The 16,895-nt window shown below is 36.8% G+C and overlaps 1 protein-coding gene across 5 annotated transcripts; it reads right to left on the bottom strand.

Annotated features, from left to right (window-relative positions):
• Positions 1-4,170: 4,170 nt before the first annotated feature.
• LOC119479502 (annexin A4-like) lies at positions 4,171-15,625 on the bottom strand. 5 transcript variants are annotated; one of them, XM_037755180.1, is made up of 16 exons: positions 15,478-15,625; positions 11,268-11,450; positions 11,042-11,225; positions 10,902-10,939; positions 10,582-10,725; positions 10,377-10,464; positions 10,170-10,264; positions 9,927-10,040; positions 9,587-9,677; positions 8,550-8,629; positions 8,346-8,402; positions 8,149-8,242; positions 7,885-7,980; positions 6,113-6,171; positions 5,847-5,969; positions 5,698-5,757 (listed from the first exon to the last, which is right to left on the bottom strand). In XM_037755180.1, the coding sequence occupies exons 2-16, from the start codon at positions 11,439-11,441 to the stop codon at positions 5,698-5,700; spliced, it is 1,497 nt and encodes a 498-aa protein (XP_037611108.1). In that variant the 5' UTR covers positions 11,442-11,450; positions 15,478-15,625. The 5 variants fall into 5 exon arrangements, with proteins under 5 accessions (XP_037611104.1, XP_037611108.1, XP_037611107.1 ...); XM_037755179.1 differs by having other exon boundaries at positions 11,042-11,221; positions 11,264-11,450; XM_037755177.1 differs by having other exon boundaries at positions 11,042-11,450; positions 15,478-15,624.
• Between the last annotated feature and the right edge of the window lie 1,270 nt (positions 15,626-16,895).

The raw sequence follows: 16,895 nt of genomic DNA on the forward strand, positions 1-16,895 counted from the left end.
TGCTTCTCAGAAATACAGTGTTTTCTTTCATTTGGTGAGTCTTGAAAATGGAGCGAACCGTGTTTAGAGTTAAGCAGTTGTATAAATATTACAGCATTACAAACCATGCATTTATTGATTTGGACTTAGCTTCCCAAAGCCTCATCTGTTCAGTGAATCCAGGTATTGATACAGCACTGAACAGATTGTTATCTTTTATTTCATGATTTGATCTCTCATTTCAGAGCAGATTGTATACCTCCAGAACGTATAGCTGCCTGTTCCTCATCTGGATCGTCCCTTGACACATCTGCCCCGCTCTGTGAGCTTTCTTCTGCTCCACATAATCCATCAGATCTCTAAGGAGACCGGCGTCACGTAAGACTGATATCCTTAAGAAGCAAATGATCTAAAAGCAGACAATGGCATCATATAGAAGATTATACATATGTGTGCTTATCTGCAGCCTCAGTGCAGACAGCTGAACTGCAGAGATGCTGAATGCTCGTTCGCCATAACTGCTGACAGTGCTCTCTATTATTAAGGGGCTTCAGTGCCTTTATGAGGATTGTGAGTCTCATCTGGAGCTATAGCGCACACAGGGTCTGGCTTTAAAGCTTAATACGGTACACACTGTGCCTATACATTTTCCCCACTTAAGTTTAGCACAGCTTTAACAATAAGTGGTTATGTAACAACTCAACTAATTTATTTTTCCTGCAGGGGAAATCCATTTGGCGCTCACCAAGAAAACTATAGTTGGAATTATGTAAATTCCTAAAACCATCACACTGGATTGAAATGACACCCTTAAAACCTCAAACTCATGCAGTGAAAGCACAAAGTTGAAGCCATTTATAGAGCAATATGTCACTTGTAGCAGACGGTGTGCTGCTCTTCTTCCGCCGGACGTCTGCAGAGTGCACACACAAATGAAAGGAACAGGTCAGACGGGTTTTATTGTCCTATTTTGTCAAATATCAGAGGATGAGCCTCGAGCCGTGCAGCTCTGCAGCTCTGCAGGCTGGATAGTGATATCTGCTGCTGCATCTCATTATGTGTTGTTCATCTAATCCTCGGGTTTGTAATTTGCTTATATGCACTCATGAAGTTTAAAGCGGGATTACGTCCCTGGCAACCAAATGTCTCCTTACAGTCCATTCCTCATTGGACAGCTGGAGAAAATCCACTGCAAAAATCAACAATTTGGTCAATGCTTACTTTGACTGATTGTCTATGAGACAGTATTAATTATTATTATTATTATTAGAGGCCAGTGATGGGGATGGGGATTAAGGTAAAACATGGACTAATCTCAATAGATCACAAAATTAGATTTTTCATTCAGATTATGGTTAAATCTATTTGTGAAACTCTACACTCTACGTGGGTCAGTGACACTTTGTTCTCCCTCCAGTTGGAGTAAATTAAATACGCCCTCAAAAGGTCGACAGACTCATCCTATAAGAGGTGTCAAACGCATTTGATTTATTTTCAGAACTTTTCTGTAACCCCACCAGATTAGGATTTATAAGATTTAAACTGTCTAATATCAGTTGCATGTGCCAGGACTTTTGGAATTTATCATATATGTATGTAAATTTTGGTGATTTTACAATGTCTTGATGGTCAGTTGGGTTTATTTATTGATCTTTTTTTTTTTTTTGTATAAATTTAATTCAACTTTTTTATTTTAATCAATTTATTTGTTTTTTTTCTTTCTTTTTATTTATTTATTTTATTTATTTATATATTTTAAAGTATTTATTTAGTATTTTTATTTTATTTAGATTTATGTAATTTCTGGGGCTTTTTAATGCCACTACATACTTTATCGCAATAACGCAATTGATCTTTCGGAGGTTGTAGCAGGCTCAGCGAGAAGATACTGTTATCATATGAAACTAAGTAAACCTAAGGAATCCATTGGTACCAACCATGTCATACTAGCTTGTCACGAAGGAGGTTAAACTACGCTCCAAACTTAGGCAAAATTTTGGCGAGGAAAAACTGGCATGGCCATATTCAAAGGGGTTCCTTGACCTCTGACCTCAAGATATGTGAATGAAAATGGGTTCTATGGGTACCCACGAGTCTCCCCTTTACAGACATGCCCACTTTATGATAATCACATGCAGTTTGGGGCAAAGCATAGTCAAGTCAGCACACTGACACACTGACAGCTGTTGTTGCCTGTTGGGCTGCAGTTTGCCATGTTGTGATTTGAGCATATTTTTTATGCTAAATGCAGTACCTGTGAGGATTTCTGGACAATATTTGTCATTGTTTTGTGTTGTTAATTGATTTCCAATAATAAGTATATGCAGACATTTGCATAAAGCAAGCATATTTGCCCACTCCCATTTTGATAAGAGTATTAAATACTTGACAAATCTCCCTTTAAGGTACATTTTGAACAGATAAAAATGTGAGATTAATTTACGATTAATCGTGATTAATCATGGACAGTCGTGCGATTAAGTATTTTTAATCTATTGACAGCCCTAGTAATTTCATTTATATATTTATTTACATCTTTTTTTTAAATCACTGTCTTTCTTGGTTATTGTTATTATTATATCTACAGGGGGAATTTAGGTATCTTTTCATTTTTCCTTCATGTTAGTAGGAGTTTTTTCTTTAAAATTACCATATAAAACAAGAAAATTACTAATAAAACACGGGTCACCTGGCATCCAAGTATTTAAAAACCCTTCAAGTGAAACATACCATTGTTATTGTTTGATTTCTTTTTGTGATATGAGATTAAGAGTCCCATTTTCTTGCGATGAGTCACTCAAAAGTCAAACCAAAATCCTTCATATTGTCATTTATGAGAAGAGAAAGTTCCAGGGCTGTGATGGGAAGTGGCTAATTTAAAGGCAGACCTTCACAGCTCTCATGTATCACTAATACCGATGATGCAGCAAGATGCTATCGATTGACACGACTCCTGTACGCATATGTGTCTGACATCTCCAGTAAGACAGTGCATCCCCTGCATGTGTGTGTGTGTATCTAAGTGTGTATCAAGCCCCTGAAAGGGTGCAGCAAGTCCACATGTAAATAATTAAAGCACTTTTTCTAGAAATCAGGGAAGTGTTCTGTTTTGTCTCTAAAAGTAAAAGCGAACCAAATGGGAGGCCCCCACTGATTTCCTTTTGACCTATATATTTCAGGAGGTATCACGGCAAACAGTCTCGGCTGGAAAGAAAATACACAAATACCGACATCAAATATTCATCCCTCTTTGTCCCCCGGCTGGTGGGGGGCTTTTCATTTTGAGTGTGCATGAGAAGTAGTCAAGTGAGAAAAGGTGTAGAAGAAGTGAAGCCATTTGTCTCCCTCTGAGGCAGCACTTTGAGGACACAACAGAAAGAAGACTTTAGGACATCCGCATCTCCAATATGGACACTATTTATAGCCTTGAGAAAAGCTCTCTGTGCCATATCACTGGAGCTGCAAAGCCAACCTGGACATGTTCTCCCCCCTCTCAGATTATACAGCAAACGACAGAGACTTCACTTATGTAAGCCACATTACTCGCACCTTTAAGCAAAACATGCAGCTTGTGATGCTCTGAGGATGGAAAGGGGGGATGTTGGCGCACTCGTCGTAATACAGACCAAGGTGGTGAAAATGAGGCTGCCTTTGAAATGCAAATTGCTCATTGTGCGCCGGCTCAAAGCAGAAAATCCACAGTAAATTTTTCATGCAAAACACATGATCCCGTTTCACAAAGACAATCCAGATATGCTAAAATGTGTTTTTTTTTAATGAAATGAGAAGTGGCTTTTTGTAAGTCTCAGACTATCACATGGCAACATGTTAGAAAACTAAAAAAGCATCCATTGAATTTCAATCATTATCATGTTACAGGGATGGTTGCAAAGTAGAGTTAGTAGTGCAATAGATATTCAGTTCAAAGCCAAACTCTCAGGCAGCAGACACTTCATGTGAATCAAGAGCCCTCTACTGGCAGTAAAATATGGAGTTATAGGAGTGCCATAAAAAAAAGAATACATCTGTAAAAGAATTAGAAAATAAATGTGGAAACATAGAGCGGAATAAAAAAAAAAGAATAAGTAAATGTGGAAATATAAAGACAAATAACAAAATATAAAAGAACAATTATAAGGATTTTCATTTATTTGTTCATTTATTTTGTATATATTTATATATTTTAAAATATATATATTTATCTAATTTTTGCATATAAATTGCTCTTTTTTTCTGAAAAAACAAAAGATGTATTTATTTTTATTTAATATTATTTATTTATTTTTATCCCTTTACTTTTCCCTATTGCTTTTGCTATTCGTTGAAGGGCCAAGCTGTCAATCAACGAGCTTTGGGCGGGACTTCCTGTTCAGATTGAGTTGTCAATTCATGCGCACATATACTCTATCTTATATTTTAAAAAAAACAGTAATTTGTATGCAATGAATAAATAAATGTTTTTAAATATTTAAATAAATATATACGGAAATAAATTAACAAATAAAAATGCTTTCTTTAATTTATATTTTATTATTTATCTTTATATTTCCATTTATTTATTTATTCTTTTATTTATTCCTCTTTATATTTCCATTCATATTTTTATTTTCTTATTCTTTTACAGATTTATACTTTTTTAATGGCACTATGATTCCACAGTAAAACATACAAACTAGTAAAAGACACTATGAAAATACAATTAAACAAAATATTGAGACCTACACAACGTACTGATTACATTTCTGCAGCCGTGCAAGTATGATTATAGATTGTTTGCAAGATAAACCACAGTGAAACATCGACGGCAGCCCCGACAAAAAGGCACAAAATGATCTGTCTTTCGGCTTTGGCTTTTCAGCATTCGGGAGAAAAAAGGCAACGTTGTCTCTGTCAATATTGAGCAATGACGACATTTCAAGAACAACACACTCTAGTTTTGTAAAGCTGATATAAAGTGAAAAGCTAATTTGCATAGACTTGCAAGCAGGAGTAAAACTCCGGTTAGTTTACATGAACACTTTAAAGATAGAGGAGATGCCTTTTTGCAGATTGTTATTTCCTACATTCAAAAATAAACTGGAATTTAATTGTGGCCAGTTTAATAAGCATTAAATGATCATATAGTATATATTAACTTGAACACAATTGAAATGCTTGGCGGGGAGGTAAACTTTACCTCAGCAACACAGAAATAATGCATGTAAAAAGTAATAATGTGCTAAATATTTCCTTGTATATGTAGTTTTTTTGTATATTAGATAATTGAGACACTCGCCTTGTTCTGCAACTTTACTGTTTCTGAAACTTCCAAATAAGGTTTTCTTTAATTATAATTACAATTTAGCAGTTTATTGGACATTTTGAATACTATTCTATAATATAGTTAGTATAGTTATATAATATAGTTCATTTCTTAATCACGTATTAGACTTTCAAAAACACGCTTTTGGCTTTAGGACTCCACCTTTTACCTAATAATGACAAAACCATCTAATGCATCTTTAAAAAAAAAAAAATCTTCTTCATATTAATTTACTATTTGGCAATCATCTACTACAAGACAGTGGCAAAAAAATAATCTATTATGACACTGAAGACAATACAAAAGTATTAATGACTAACTTCATCTGCATGCATCAGAGGTGATATATGGTCCTATAACATTGTTTCAGTGTGGACATACATTTTGTCCTTATTAAGGGTGATCTTCCTCTCCTTTTAGTCGTTACCTCCGCACAGCTTCATCAGCAGCTTCTTGTAATCCCCAGAGGTATCACCCTGAGAAACGAAGCAAAACCAACATGAATTTGTATCCTATAAAAAGGGAAAACTGTGACTGTCATCATAACAGTGTTCGTGGGACTTACTGAGATGTGGGTGTACAGTGATTTCCCATAAGCCTGCACATACGCCTGTCTGATGTCCAACATGTCTATCTCAGAGCGAGACACCATGATGCGGATGAGAGTCGTGTCCATGGTCCCTGCTCCCTGTCAACACATCACAACGAGACACTTTTCATTGACTGCAGCAGTGAAATCTTCTCCTCCGTCTCACTACGACGACGTCAGAGAAGGAAGCAGTCGGTTTGTGATAATTAGAATAAAATGTGATGATAGACGACAAAGTGTACCTGCATGGACTTGTGGAGCCTTTCTGCAAAGTAGGCAGGGGTGTTCCTGATGCATTTCACTAGAAAAAAAAAGGAGCAGATGTAAACAGATGAGTCTTGTGTGAATCTGCAAAACCAGACAAACGTTCCACTTTTGTTTTACTAAGGGGACAAGATACAAGAGACACTATCCCCTTTAACACTGCCTGTTCAAGGTGGGAATGTTGCGCCGACATGCCGCCTCGTTGTTCTATATGAAAGGTACGGAGACGGAATGGAGGGACAGAGTCAGCTCGGCTCTGTGACTACCTACGCTGCTGAGCCGGTAGCGGTGGTAGTCACAGAGCTAAGCCGATGTCTGTGTGAAAGGGACAGCCGGCACGGAGGGACTACAGGCACACTCACTAGACACCGACGCTACTGTGTTCAACATCATGCCCCTTTTGTTCCTGCGACGCCGGCGTGCTATCTAAAATCACACACCGGGCAGGATTATGCCGCCGTTGTTTCGTTCAGTGTGAAAAAGCAAAGCCGGTGTTACAGTGAATCTTCTTTGCTGAGCCTCTGTGTGAAATGGGCTATTGTAAAGAGGTAAATGAAAAGACAAGAAGAGTGAAAAGCTGATTGCTTGCTGCTGACCGCATTAGACACTAACGTTTAAATTAATACAGCCGAATAATAAGGGGTGAAAGATGCATTGCTATATTATAATTCATGTGTATTTATGTTATTGCCTCTGCCAAAAGATTTTATTCCTCAGCCTTATTTTTTAGTTAGCAACATATTTGCAAAAACTTTTTCCACAATTTCTGACATTTAAAATTTTTGTACCACTCCAACTACACTTTTTCATCCACTCTTCACTACATTTAAATAGTTGTATGCTTGTTTTCAGGTTCATACTTGTATTTTGAGTTTCTACTAGAACATGTTTACATGCTTTAATGTTCAAAAAACACTTTACTTTTCTCAAACCGGCTGTGCTGCAGCACCTCTTTTCACCCTCTGTCTGAAACACTCTGAGCTCTGTTTGTATTGTGACCGGTTAATCATACCAAACTCTTTGGACTCTGTTCCAGTTTCGCTCTAACTGGCTTTGTTTGAGGGCGTGCCAAACTAGCCGCTAGGCAGGTATTATGCAAACATGTTACTTGGTGTCATCACCACGTTAAGGAAGAAAAGGCGGGACTTCAAGCGAGGCGTTTCAGGCAGTTCAGGAGCAGTGTTTCTGTGGCATTGACTTTGGGCTTTGTAACTTTACAGACCTTTTACATGCACAAAAAAACTATATAACACACTACAGGAAAGGGAAAAAGCACCAAAGCTTAATAGGTCCTCTATAAGACAACATATCTGGCTGAACCCCAACATTTATTTTAAGACATTCAAGACTGGTTTCCTGTAATTGGGTGCCAAATTATTTTAGGTGTGAACTATTTGAAATAAAGTGAATGCATTGCGCAACTGCAACCAAATCTTTTGGTATCTCATCTGCAACATGATAAACTCAAATGGCTGCAACTCTGTGGTTTTTAATCTGACTATGATCTGATTTTATAAAGCCCCCCAAATTGTCTATCAATAACTGTTCAACTGATCAATCATTAAGTGTTAAAAAGGTATTTAGGTCAAACAGCAGCCTGTTTGCATCAGCAAGATATTTTTAGTCTATCCAGGAAAGCCTTCCCAAACAAACATCTTGACGAGTGACTTCAATATATACTTAAAGCTTCAACATGTTTTCTGAAAAGCCACTCTGGTTGAGGTTTGGAAAATAGACCCAAAAGACGTACCCACAGCCACCATGCCAGACTCCACATTGCCAGACATTTCCCTGCAGATGCTCTTCTCAATGTCTCTCCCACACATCTGCTGGTACTCCTGGAAGACTAGTGAAGACAAGAATCACAGGCGAGACAGTTACAGTCATAATATTTGAAAGCATATGTGAAAAATGTGTATTAAAAAGGTCAAAACATGTGCGGTTATGACACTGGAGAAGCAGAAGTCATGTGGTGAACTTCAATAACGGAAGGGAAAGGAAATAAAGTACACACCTGTCCGAAGGTGAGGCCTGCTGCGAGCGCACAGGATGGCATTAAACTGAGACTCATCAGTTCCTACTTTATTCTCCCCAGCAGCATACAATTTCTGTCGCCCACACAGAGACACACAAATTAAAAGAGGAACATGATCAGACTTGCTAATTACTTTCCAAGAGTGTTACCACAGCAAACCAACTTAAAACCAGTACCTGTGCGTCCTGTTTGGCCAGGGCGACGTCAACAGTCTCTCTTTCATCACGATTTCCCTAGACAGAGTAAAGCATGTTGTGTTCATTAATAAATACACATTACGTGGGCGGAGTACAATGGCTGAGTCAACACTTTAAAGTTCAGCTGAAATCTGTTTTGAGAGAGCTCATTAGGGAAACAGGTGTTTAAGGTGCAGCAGCTACCTGACAGAGAGAGACCAGGAGTCTGCGGAAGTGACCGGAGGTGTCGCTGCTGATGGCGTCCTCCAGGCTCTTCCCGTAATCTGAAAGGAAGGTGTGGCTTTTTTTAGGAAAATACATTCATTTGCATCATATTTACATTTTGTTTAGACACCACTCTTCCACAATCTATTTTCCAAGTGCAAATAAAAGAGTAGTTGCACTACCTAAACTCAAAACACTATAACTTTCAAACCTAGATGAGTTGCAGTTTTTTTTTTAATACTAGAATGACTAACACTAGACCATCAGTAATTTGACAATGGATGACTCAAGCCCCGACAGGCAGCAACAGCTGTCAGTGTGTCAGTGTGCTGACTTGACTATGATTCGCCCCAAACTGCATGGGATTATAATAAAGTGGGTGTGTCTGTAAAGGAGAGACTCGTGGAAACCCATAGAACCAATTTTCATTCACATATCTTGAGGTCAGAGGTCAAGGGACCCCTTTCATGCAAGTTTTCCTTGCCAAAATTTAGTGCAAGTTTGGAGCATTTTTTGGCCTCCTTCACGACAAGCTACTATGACATGGTTGGTACCAAATCACCAAATCACCAAATCATTCTATTATTAAAAAACTGTACCATGGTTGGCTTTCCAATACTAAATATATACATATATTTGCATAAAGCAAACATATTTACCCCCCTCCCATGTAGATAAGAGTATGAACTACTTGACAAATCTCCCTTTAAGGTACATTTTGAACAGATACAAAATTTGTGATTAACTATGGACAATCATGCGATTAAGTATTTTAATCGATTTACAGCCCTAGTAATTTCATTTATATATTTACTTACTTTTTTTTGTTTTAATCTCTGTCTTTCTTGGTTATTGTTATTATTATTTCCATGGGGGAATTTTAAGTATCTTTTCATTTTCATTCTTTGTGTTAGTAGTTTTCTTCAAAATTACCATGTAAAACAAGAAAATTACCAGAAAATGACATATACATACTGTATATACAGTATATATATTAAGACAAGAACTCAACTCACCAGCTTTGTAGATTCTGGTGATTTCATGAATATCTGCATTGGAGCGTGATGAAAGAATCTCAATCAGACAGGCTTCATCAGTTCCTGCACCCTGTGAAAACATAGAAAAGCCTCAGTAAGTCATTCAAAGACACACCTGCTTCATAGAGTAGAAATGGTGAACAGTCAAAGGTCATCAGCCATGACTCAAGTCCCAACTCGTCTGGCCTTCACTTGTTTTTCGAGAATTTTTTTTTTTTGCTCTTATTTTCCTGTTATTACATGATGAGCCACAGAATGCGGTTTGGACTACAAAACCAAAATTGAAACATCTGCTGAGACAACAAGTCGAGCTTCCAACCTTTATAGCCTCTCTGCATTCAGATGCATCAAACTGTGCAGGGCTCTTCATCATAGCAAGAACCAGTTTCTCAAAGTTTCCAGTGAGCTCAGACTTCAGATCGTGGAATAAATCCTAAGAGGGAAAAACACAAAACGGAAAATCATGAGAGCGAGGTCGGCATAGATATACTGTAGTTGCAATTACGGAATGAATCTCAACTGTAAAAAACAAACAAAAGAACCTGTAACAAAATATTAGTACCTTTCCATAAGTTGTTTTATAGCCTGCTACCATTGGAACCCTCTGCTTGTTGGTACGACTTCCCAGAAGCTCAATGATGGCGTTCTCATCAGTGCCTGTACCAAAATATTTTTCAGAATGAATATATGATGTGTTTTTCAACATCAATATTGAAAAACAATACTTTTGGGGGGGTTTAGCATATTCAAATGAACTACATTTACTGACCAAAACCCTTCATAGCTTTTCGCAGAACCTCAACATCCCTCAGTGGATCAGCCCCTGGAAAGTCTTTCAAAGAACCCCTGTAGCCTTTCTAGAAAATAGATAAATAAAAAAACATTAGATGATAAAATACAGCAGAGTTACAAAGGTGTTTTAGCTGATATGTATAGCTCAGAAGTCCTAGGGATGTAGACACATGGCATCTTACATGAACAGCCGGTGCATGCTGGTTGGACGGAACTCCACTTCCATATCCAGGCATGGAGGGGTTAGTCGCGGGGGCTCCGGGGTAACTTGGCATGGGCTGGCCTGGAGCGGGGCCCCCTGGGTATCCCTGCTGAGCCCCTCCTGGCTGCAAACAGAGGACAGCTGTAAGTTCTAAGACCACGGCAACAAACTTACTTCATATAGAGCAAATAAGGTTTAAGTAGGAGATAAGGTGATTTAATCAAACAAGAGATTTAGCTGAAGTCAGTCCATATGTTATTAGTCATGTGACACTGCAGAGTGAGATAAGAATGTATGTACCGCTCCCTGGCCTCCTGGTGCTGCACCCCAGCCTCCACCTGCAAAGGAAATATTGACATAACACTCAGGATGCAATTCATTTTAAAGAACAAATCTGATATACTGCAAGTGAATCCTCACAACTCCTCTTGGAGTCTCACCTCCTCCTGCAGGCATGGAGGGATAGCCTCCTGCTCCGGACTGTGCTTGGTATCCTCCTGCCTGAGGGAAGCCTCCAGCTGGGGCAGGGTAGCCACCGGCCTGGGCAGGGTAGCCACCGGCCTGGGGAGGGTAACCGCCTGCCTGTGGGGGGTATCCGCCTGCTTGAGGTGGGTATCCGCCTTGCTGGGGGGGGTATCCGCCTTGCTGTGGGGGGTAACCACCTGCCTGTGGGGGGTAGCCGCCTTGCTGTGGTGGGTAGCCGCCTTGCTGTGGTGGGTAGCCACCTTGCTGTGGGGGGTAGCCACCTTGCTGCGGGGGGTAGCCGCCTTGTTGAGGTGGGTAGCCGCCTTGTTGAGGTGGGTATCCACCGGACTGAGGAGGGTATCCTGGGTAGCTCATCTTCACAACCTGGAGGTGACATGAAGTTGTGGCTTGTTACTGTGATGTATGAGGGCCATCATAAAGCTCTTTTTAGACCACAACACCGTTTCCAGGAACCTTCTCAAATAGGGGTGTCAAACATACAGCCCGAGGGCCAGAACAGCCCCGCCAAAGGGTCCAATCTGGCCCACTGGATGACTTTGAAAAGTGTGAAAAGTTATTAATTCCATAATTCTTTTCAATAAAATACAATGCTGTTCCTATTTGTCCATTGGGGGTTGCATTGTCTTAACAAGATTAGCAGGCCCTTATAGATCCCACGTGTTTACGTACAGGCTACGTGACACAACACTGTCAAGCGTAGCCTACTATTCATGCAGGAGCCGATGGTAGAAAATGTCTTTGTCAAAAAGGTGAAAAGTGGACACAGAGTGTCAGCTTTTCCAAAAATAAAAATTGACCAGTTCCTATTTCTTCACAGAGTTAAAGGGGAAGCCAGTGTGCTTGGTGTGTTCACAGCACCTTTCAGTGCTCAGGGAATGCAGTATAATATTTGGCGCCACTATCAGACTCATCATGACTCATCATGGGAAAATAAAAGAACTAGCAAGTTTGAGGAAACAGCAGTCTGTTTTTAGTCTTAGCTGTGACATCTCAGGCTTTTCATCATCTGTTTTGTTAATGGATTGTTCATTATTTAAAGTTTTCAGAATGAACTTGTATTTCTTTACACTAAAAGAAAGGGAAAATTAGGAAATGTTGTTATTTATAGGCTGTTATGCAATGGTTTTACTGGTCTGAGCCACTTGAGATCGAATTGAGCTGTATGTGGCCCATGAACTAAAATTAGTTTGACACTCCTGTTCTAAAAGGATCACAAGATGGGTTTTTTTTATCGATGTAGTTCCTAATTTGATCAGTTTTCTGATGTGGTAACACAGACATGAACGTTTAGTTCCTGGAGTAGTTACCCAACTATTTGGTCAAAAAGACCAACCTACAAACACTGAACTGGGAACTATCCAGTATCAGTAAAAATACCATTAATAATCCATCTACCCAACCCCTGACCTTGCACCTGTTTGGTGTCATATATAATAAAATGCTCTACCCTCCACCCACAACTTCTTTAAGTTAATAAATAAGCTGCAACTTGAGACAAGGGCCTCACTTCAGGCTTGTAAATTATATTCCACAAGTCATATGACCACATCTCTCCATTATGACGACAGAAACTCACCACTTCCATCTGCCTATATCCCTAACATATGATGTCTCAAGATGACACAAGAGCATGCTCATTGTTTTTGACAGAGATCAAGTTTCCATTTCCCTTTTCTCAATAACACCAAAGCAAACACTGTATAATGAGCAGTTGCTGTTGGAATTACACAACTGTTTAGGTGACTCCACGTCATCTCGTAACCAAGCAAAATACTAATTAAGTCTGTCAACTAGAATGAGCTTTAATCCAGCAGACTGTAAATACTCTTGGTTTACATGCACACTGTGGTACACAATGAGACCAACAGGCTGTGCAGGACCAGTTTTGTCCTTACAGTGTAAAAGGTACCTGAAGGTCACAAATAGTCCACTGTTTGGCTCTATAAACACGACTTATTTACAGCCAAACGATGAGCTATTGAGTTTAGTTTTGCTAAAAATGTAGATTTAGTTATTCTGAGTTAAAAAATGCACCATTTGGTTCTTTAGACGGACACAAACACACTGTGTCAGAGGTGACTTCGGGAAGGGCGTCTGATTGTTGATACAGTACTTCCTTCCTTTGGGACTCCTGTATGCACGGGATGAGGCTTTTATGTGTTATCGTAAATACCAGTATTTCCACCACACTACACATTTACGACCCAAGGATGGGATATATATGAGTATAGACATATATGTCTATGTATAGGAGTATCATATGAGTTATGATATGACATAAGAATCATTCCAGCAGTTAAAGACATTTTAGTAACAATTTAGTATTTTGGTCGTTGTATTTGTTTTTTTATTATTATTATTTCATTTCATTTTTTCATTTCAAAATTTATTTCGACATGTAGAATACAAAAAAAAAGAAAAGAAAAAAATAAAGAAAAAGAATGATCATACCAACAAGTGGACTGTCAGAAACAAGTAGTATTTAAATACAATGAAAAGCCTAAGAAAAATAATTTGTCAATACTTGATTTACATATTCGAAAAGGAGTGAGAAGAAGTATAAACTTATTTAATCCCACCCCTTCTCTCCATAAGTCAATTATTAATTATTAACCAGCTTCCTTATTGAGCCATACATATACTCTAATTAAATTTTCTTAAATTTGTCTAACTATAATTATTATTATTTATAATTATTCTAACTATAATTATTACCTTTTATCTCTGTCATAGAGAAATATAAATTAATTACTGATATAATTATCCTTGTTAAAATATAAATATATAATATATTTTATAATATATATATATTTTATAATATATATAAATATATATTATTAAGAACGAGTATGGGCTTTTAATGATGTCCGTTACAGACTTCTTGATTTTTCTAAAGCAAATTAGCAACAAATATATTGCTACTATCATTCCAGTAGTTAAAGACATCTAACAATTTTGTATTTTGTTAAGATAAGATAAGATATTCCTTTATTAGTCCCGCATGGGGAAATTTGCAGTGTACAGCAGCAAAGGGGATAGTGCAAAAAACAAGATGCATCAGCTAAAAAAAGTGTAACAAAATAGGAACCATTGAAATAGAGGGAAGTATAAAAATAGGAGCAGTATATACAGTGTTGAAAATAAACAGACTTTTAACAAAATTGCAAAAGTGAGAATGAAATGAAATGAAATGAATGAATGAATGAATGAAATTCCACCTGAAAACATCAGGTTATTGTCAGTTTTTTTGGTGTGTAAGTTGTATTTATTTGCTTTTTTTAAAAATTATTATTAAGAACAAGTATGGGCTTTTTAATGATGTCCAAGAAACTTCTTGATTTCTAAAGCAAACTAGCAATAAATTGTTATAACCTATTGTTCATAATGTTTACACAGTAGCCTATGTGCATGTTTCACTTCCTGCTTATTTTAAGAAGCACACTTGAAACATCTAACAATTTAGTATTTTGTTCGTTTGTATTTGTTTTTTTATTATGATTTCATTTCATTTTTTAAAATACAAAAAAAAAAAAATAGGAGCAGTATATATAGTATTGACAAAAAACAGATTATTAACAAAATTGCACAAGTGGAAAAATGATATTGCACACTGAGAATGAAATGAAATGAATAATATAATATAATATAATGATATTTCTTTATTATTAAGAAATAGTATAGGCTTTTTAATTATGTCCTTTACAGATTTCTTGATTTTTCTAAAGCAAATTAGCAAATAAATTGTTATAGCCTACTGTTCATAATGTTTACACAGTTTGCACAGTTTCACTTCCTCCTTATTTTTACGAAGCGTACTTGAAAGCAGCAGCAAAAATCCCCACAAAAATCAGCTATCAGAGGATTAGCTGCACACAGGCCTGTGTTTTCCTCAACTAGACCAACTAACATTAGCTGTAACGCTAAAAATAACATTTCACAGTACTCCTTTATCTGTCAGTAACACATTTATACACGCCCATAATGCTACGCTAATGTGAAACAGCACGCCAACACATCTTTGATGAGAGTTTGTACCAGCCCTGCTGCGGTCCTTTAACGTTACATAATACTCCCAAACGAGTAAAGCGGCTTTAACATTAAGCATCCAGTGTAAACACATACAGGGAGGGGGCAATTAGATAGTTAGTTAGATACAGCTGAAATTAGAGGTTAAAAAGTATAAGTGCGCCATTTTGTGTCTTTTAAAATGAAGAAACGTTGTTGTTGAGCAACGTTTTATACAGCTCAACCTCTAATTTCCTACATTCCACACCAAGATAACAGACAGGATACGATGCATTCAAGTACTTTGTTGACTAAAACGCAGTAAGACTCATATTTAACAGGTATTTACAGTCCAAAACTAAAAGATTTAGGGTTATATACTTACTTATCGGCTATACGGACTTCTTGTCCAAGAAGGGAAGAGCAGAGAGAGAGAGAGAGAGAGTAGCCCCGCCGGATAGTGGGTGGGTCCTCTCAGCATTGTTTCCGTCCTGCAGCAACAACCTTTGCTCCGTTATTAGGATATAAAGCCTGATGACGTCAGCGGGCCGTTAAGGTGTCATTGTCACCACAGAGAAGACACTGAGGTGTTTGTCATGACGTTATTAGATTTGTTTCCATGGTGATACCACAAGGCACGACATTGTGGACAATTACTGCACAATTTTGTTTACAAAAAATATTTTAAATACCTAGATTTTTATATTATATTTTTATATTATATTATATATTATATATTATAATATTTTCAAATATTTAATGTGTTAATATGCAGTTGTTCCTGATATTTGATTTATTTTAAAACACTCAGTATAAACAATAAAACACTAGATGGCAGCAGTCTACTTGTGGTCAAGAAGAGCATGGGCAGGCTGCAGCCTTGTGATTGTCAGTGTTGACATCCTCAGTATAACCCCTTTTGTTATTTAATTTAATTTAATTTAATTTATTTAATTTTAATTTAATTTATTTAATTTATTTAATTTATTTAATTTATTTTATTTTATTTTATTTTATTTTATTTTATTTCATATGATGAATCTTAAATCTAATAAGGGAAACACCCATGTCTTTCTCCCTTTACCTCTACTCAATGTAATTTATCAATGCAATCAAAACAAAAACAAAATAATAATAAAAAAACAACCTTAATTTTCCTTAAAAACACAATATTGTGCATACAATTTTGGCAATACAATCTATACAATAATCTATACAATAGACCGAGAAGTGTCAGAAAAAAACTGTACATTTTACAAGTAAATTGCACCATATATATATATATATATATATATACAATATACATATATATAAGTACAATAAGTAATAAGTAAATATATAAAGTAATATATATTTACTTATTACTTATTATACTTATTGTACTTATTCTAAGTACTTATTTACTTAAATATTTTATATAAATATGTGTATATGTTATGTATATATCTATGTGTGTGTGTGTATATATATATATATACACACACACACACACACACACACACACATAGATTATTAAATCATAATTATTGATGCATTATTGTGTTCAGCACTTTAATTTTGCCGCTGGTAAAGGTGGAGCTCATTTTAAGTACTTTACTGCTGGGTAACCTAACCTGTGATAATACCTCATGATGTATTAGTTATTTCATTTTTTTTTTCATTTTCTATTAATAATCTGTAAAGTATACTGTATAGTAACAAAAGCTGTCAAATAAATGTAATGGAGTAAAAGCATAAAGTAACATAAAATACTCAAGTAAAGTACAAGTACCTCATAATTGTACTCATAATTATAATTGTACT

The sequence above is a fragment of the Sebastes umbrosus genome, chromosome 20, assembly GCF_015220745.1.
Source record: "Sebastes umbrosus isolate fSebUmb1 chromosome 20, fSebUmb1.pri, whole genome shotgun sequence".
Classification (NCBI taxonomy): domain Eukaryota; kingdom Metazoa; phylum Chordata; class Actinopteri; order Perciformes; family Sebastidae; genus Sebastes; species Sebastes umbrosus.

What these genes read in the sequence shown, in the direction of transcription:
- LOC119479502 (XM_037755176.1), bottom strand. Translation starts at nt 11,441, where the DNA reads ATGAGCTACCCAGGATACCCTCCTCAGTCCGGTGGATACCCACCTCAA. An exon ending in AATGCAGAGAGGCTATAAAG is followed by an intron (nt 9,678 to 9,926) that starts GTTGGAAGCTCG and finishes ATGTTTTCACAG; the next exon opens with GGTGCAGGAACTGATGAAGC. An exon ending in GGCTCCACAAGTCCATGCAG is followed by an intron (nt 5,970 to 6,112) that starts GTACACTTTGTC and finishes ATGTGTTGACAG; the next exon opens with GGAGCAGGGACCATGGACAC.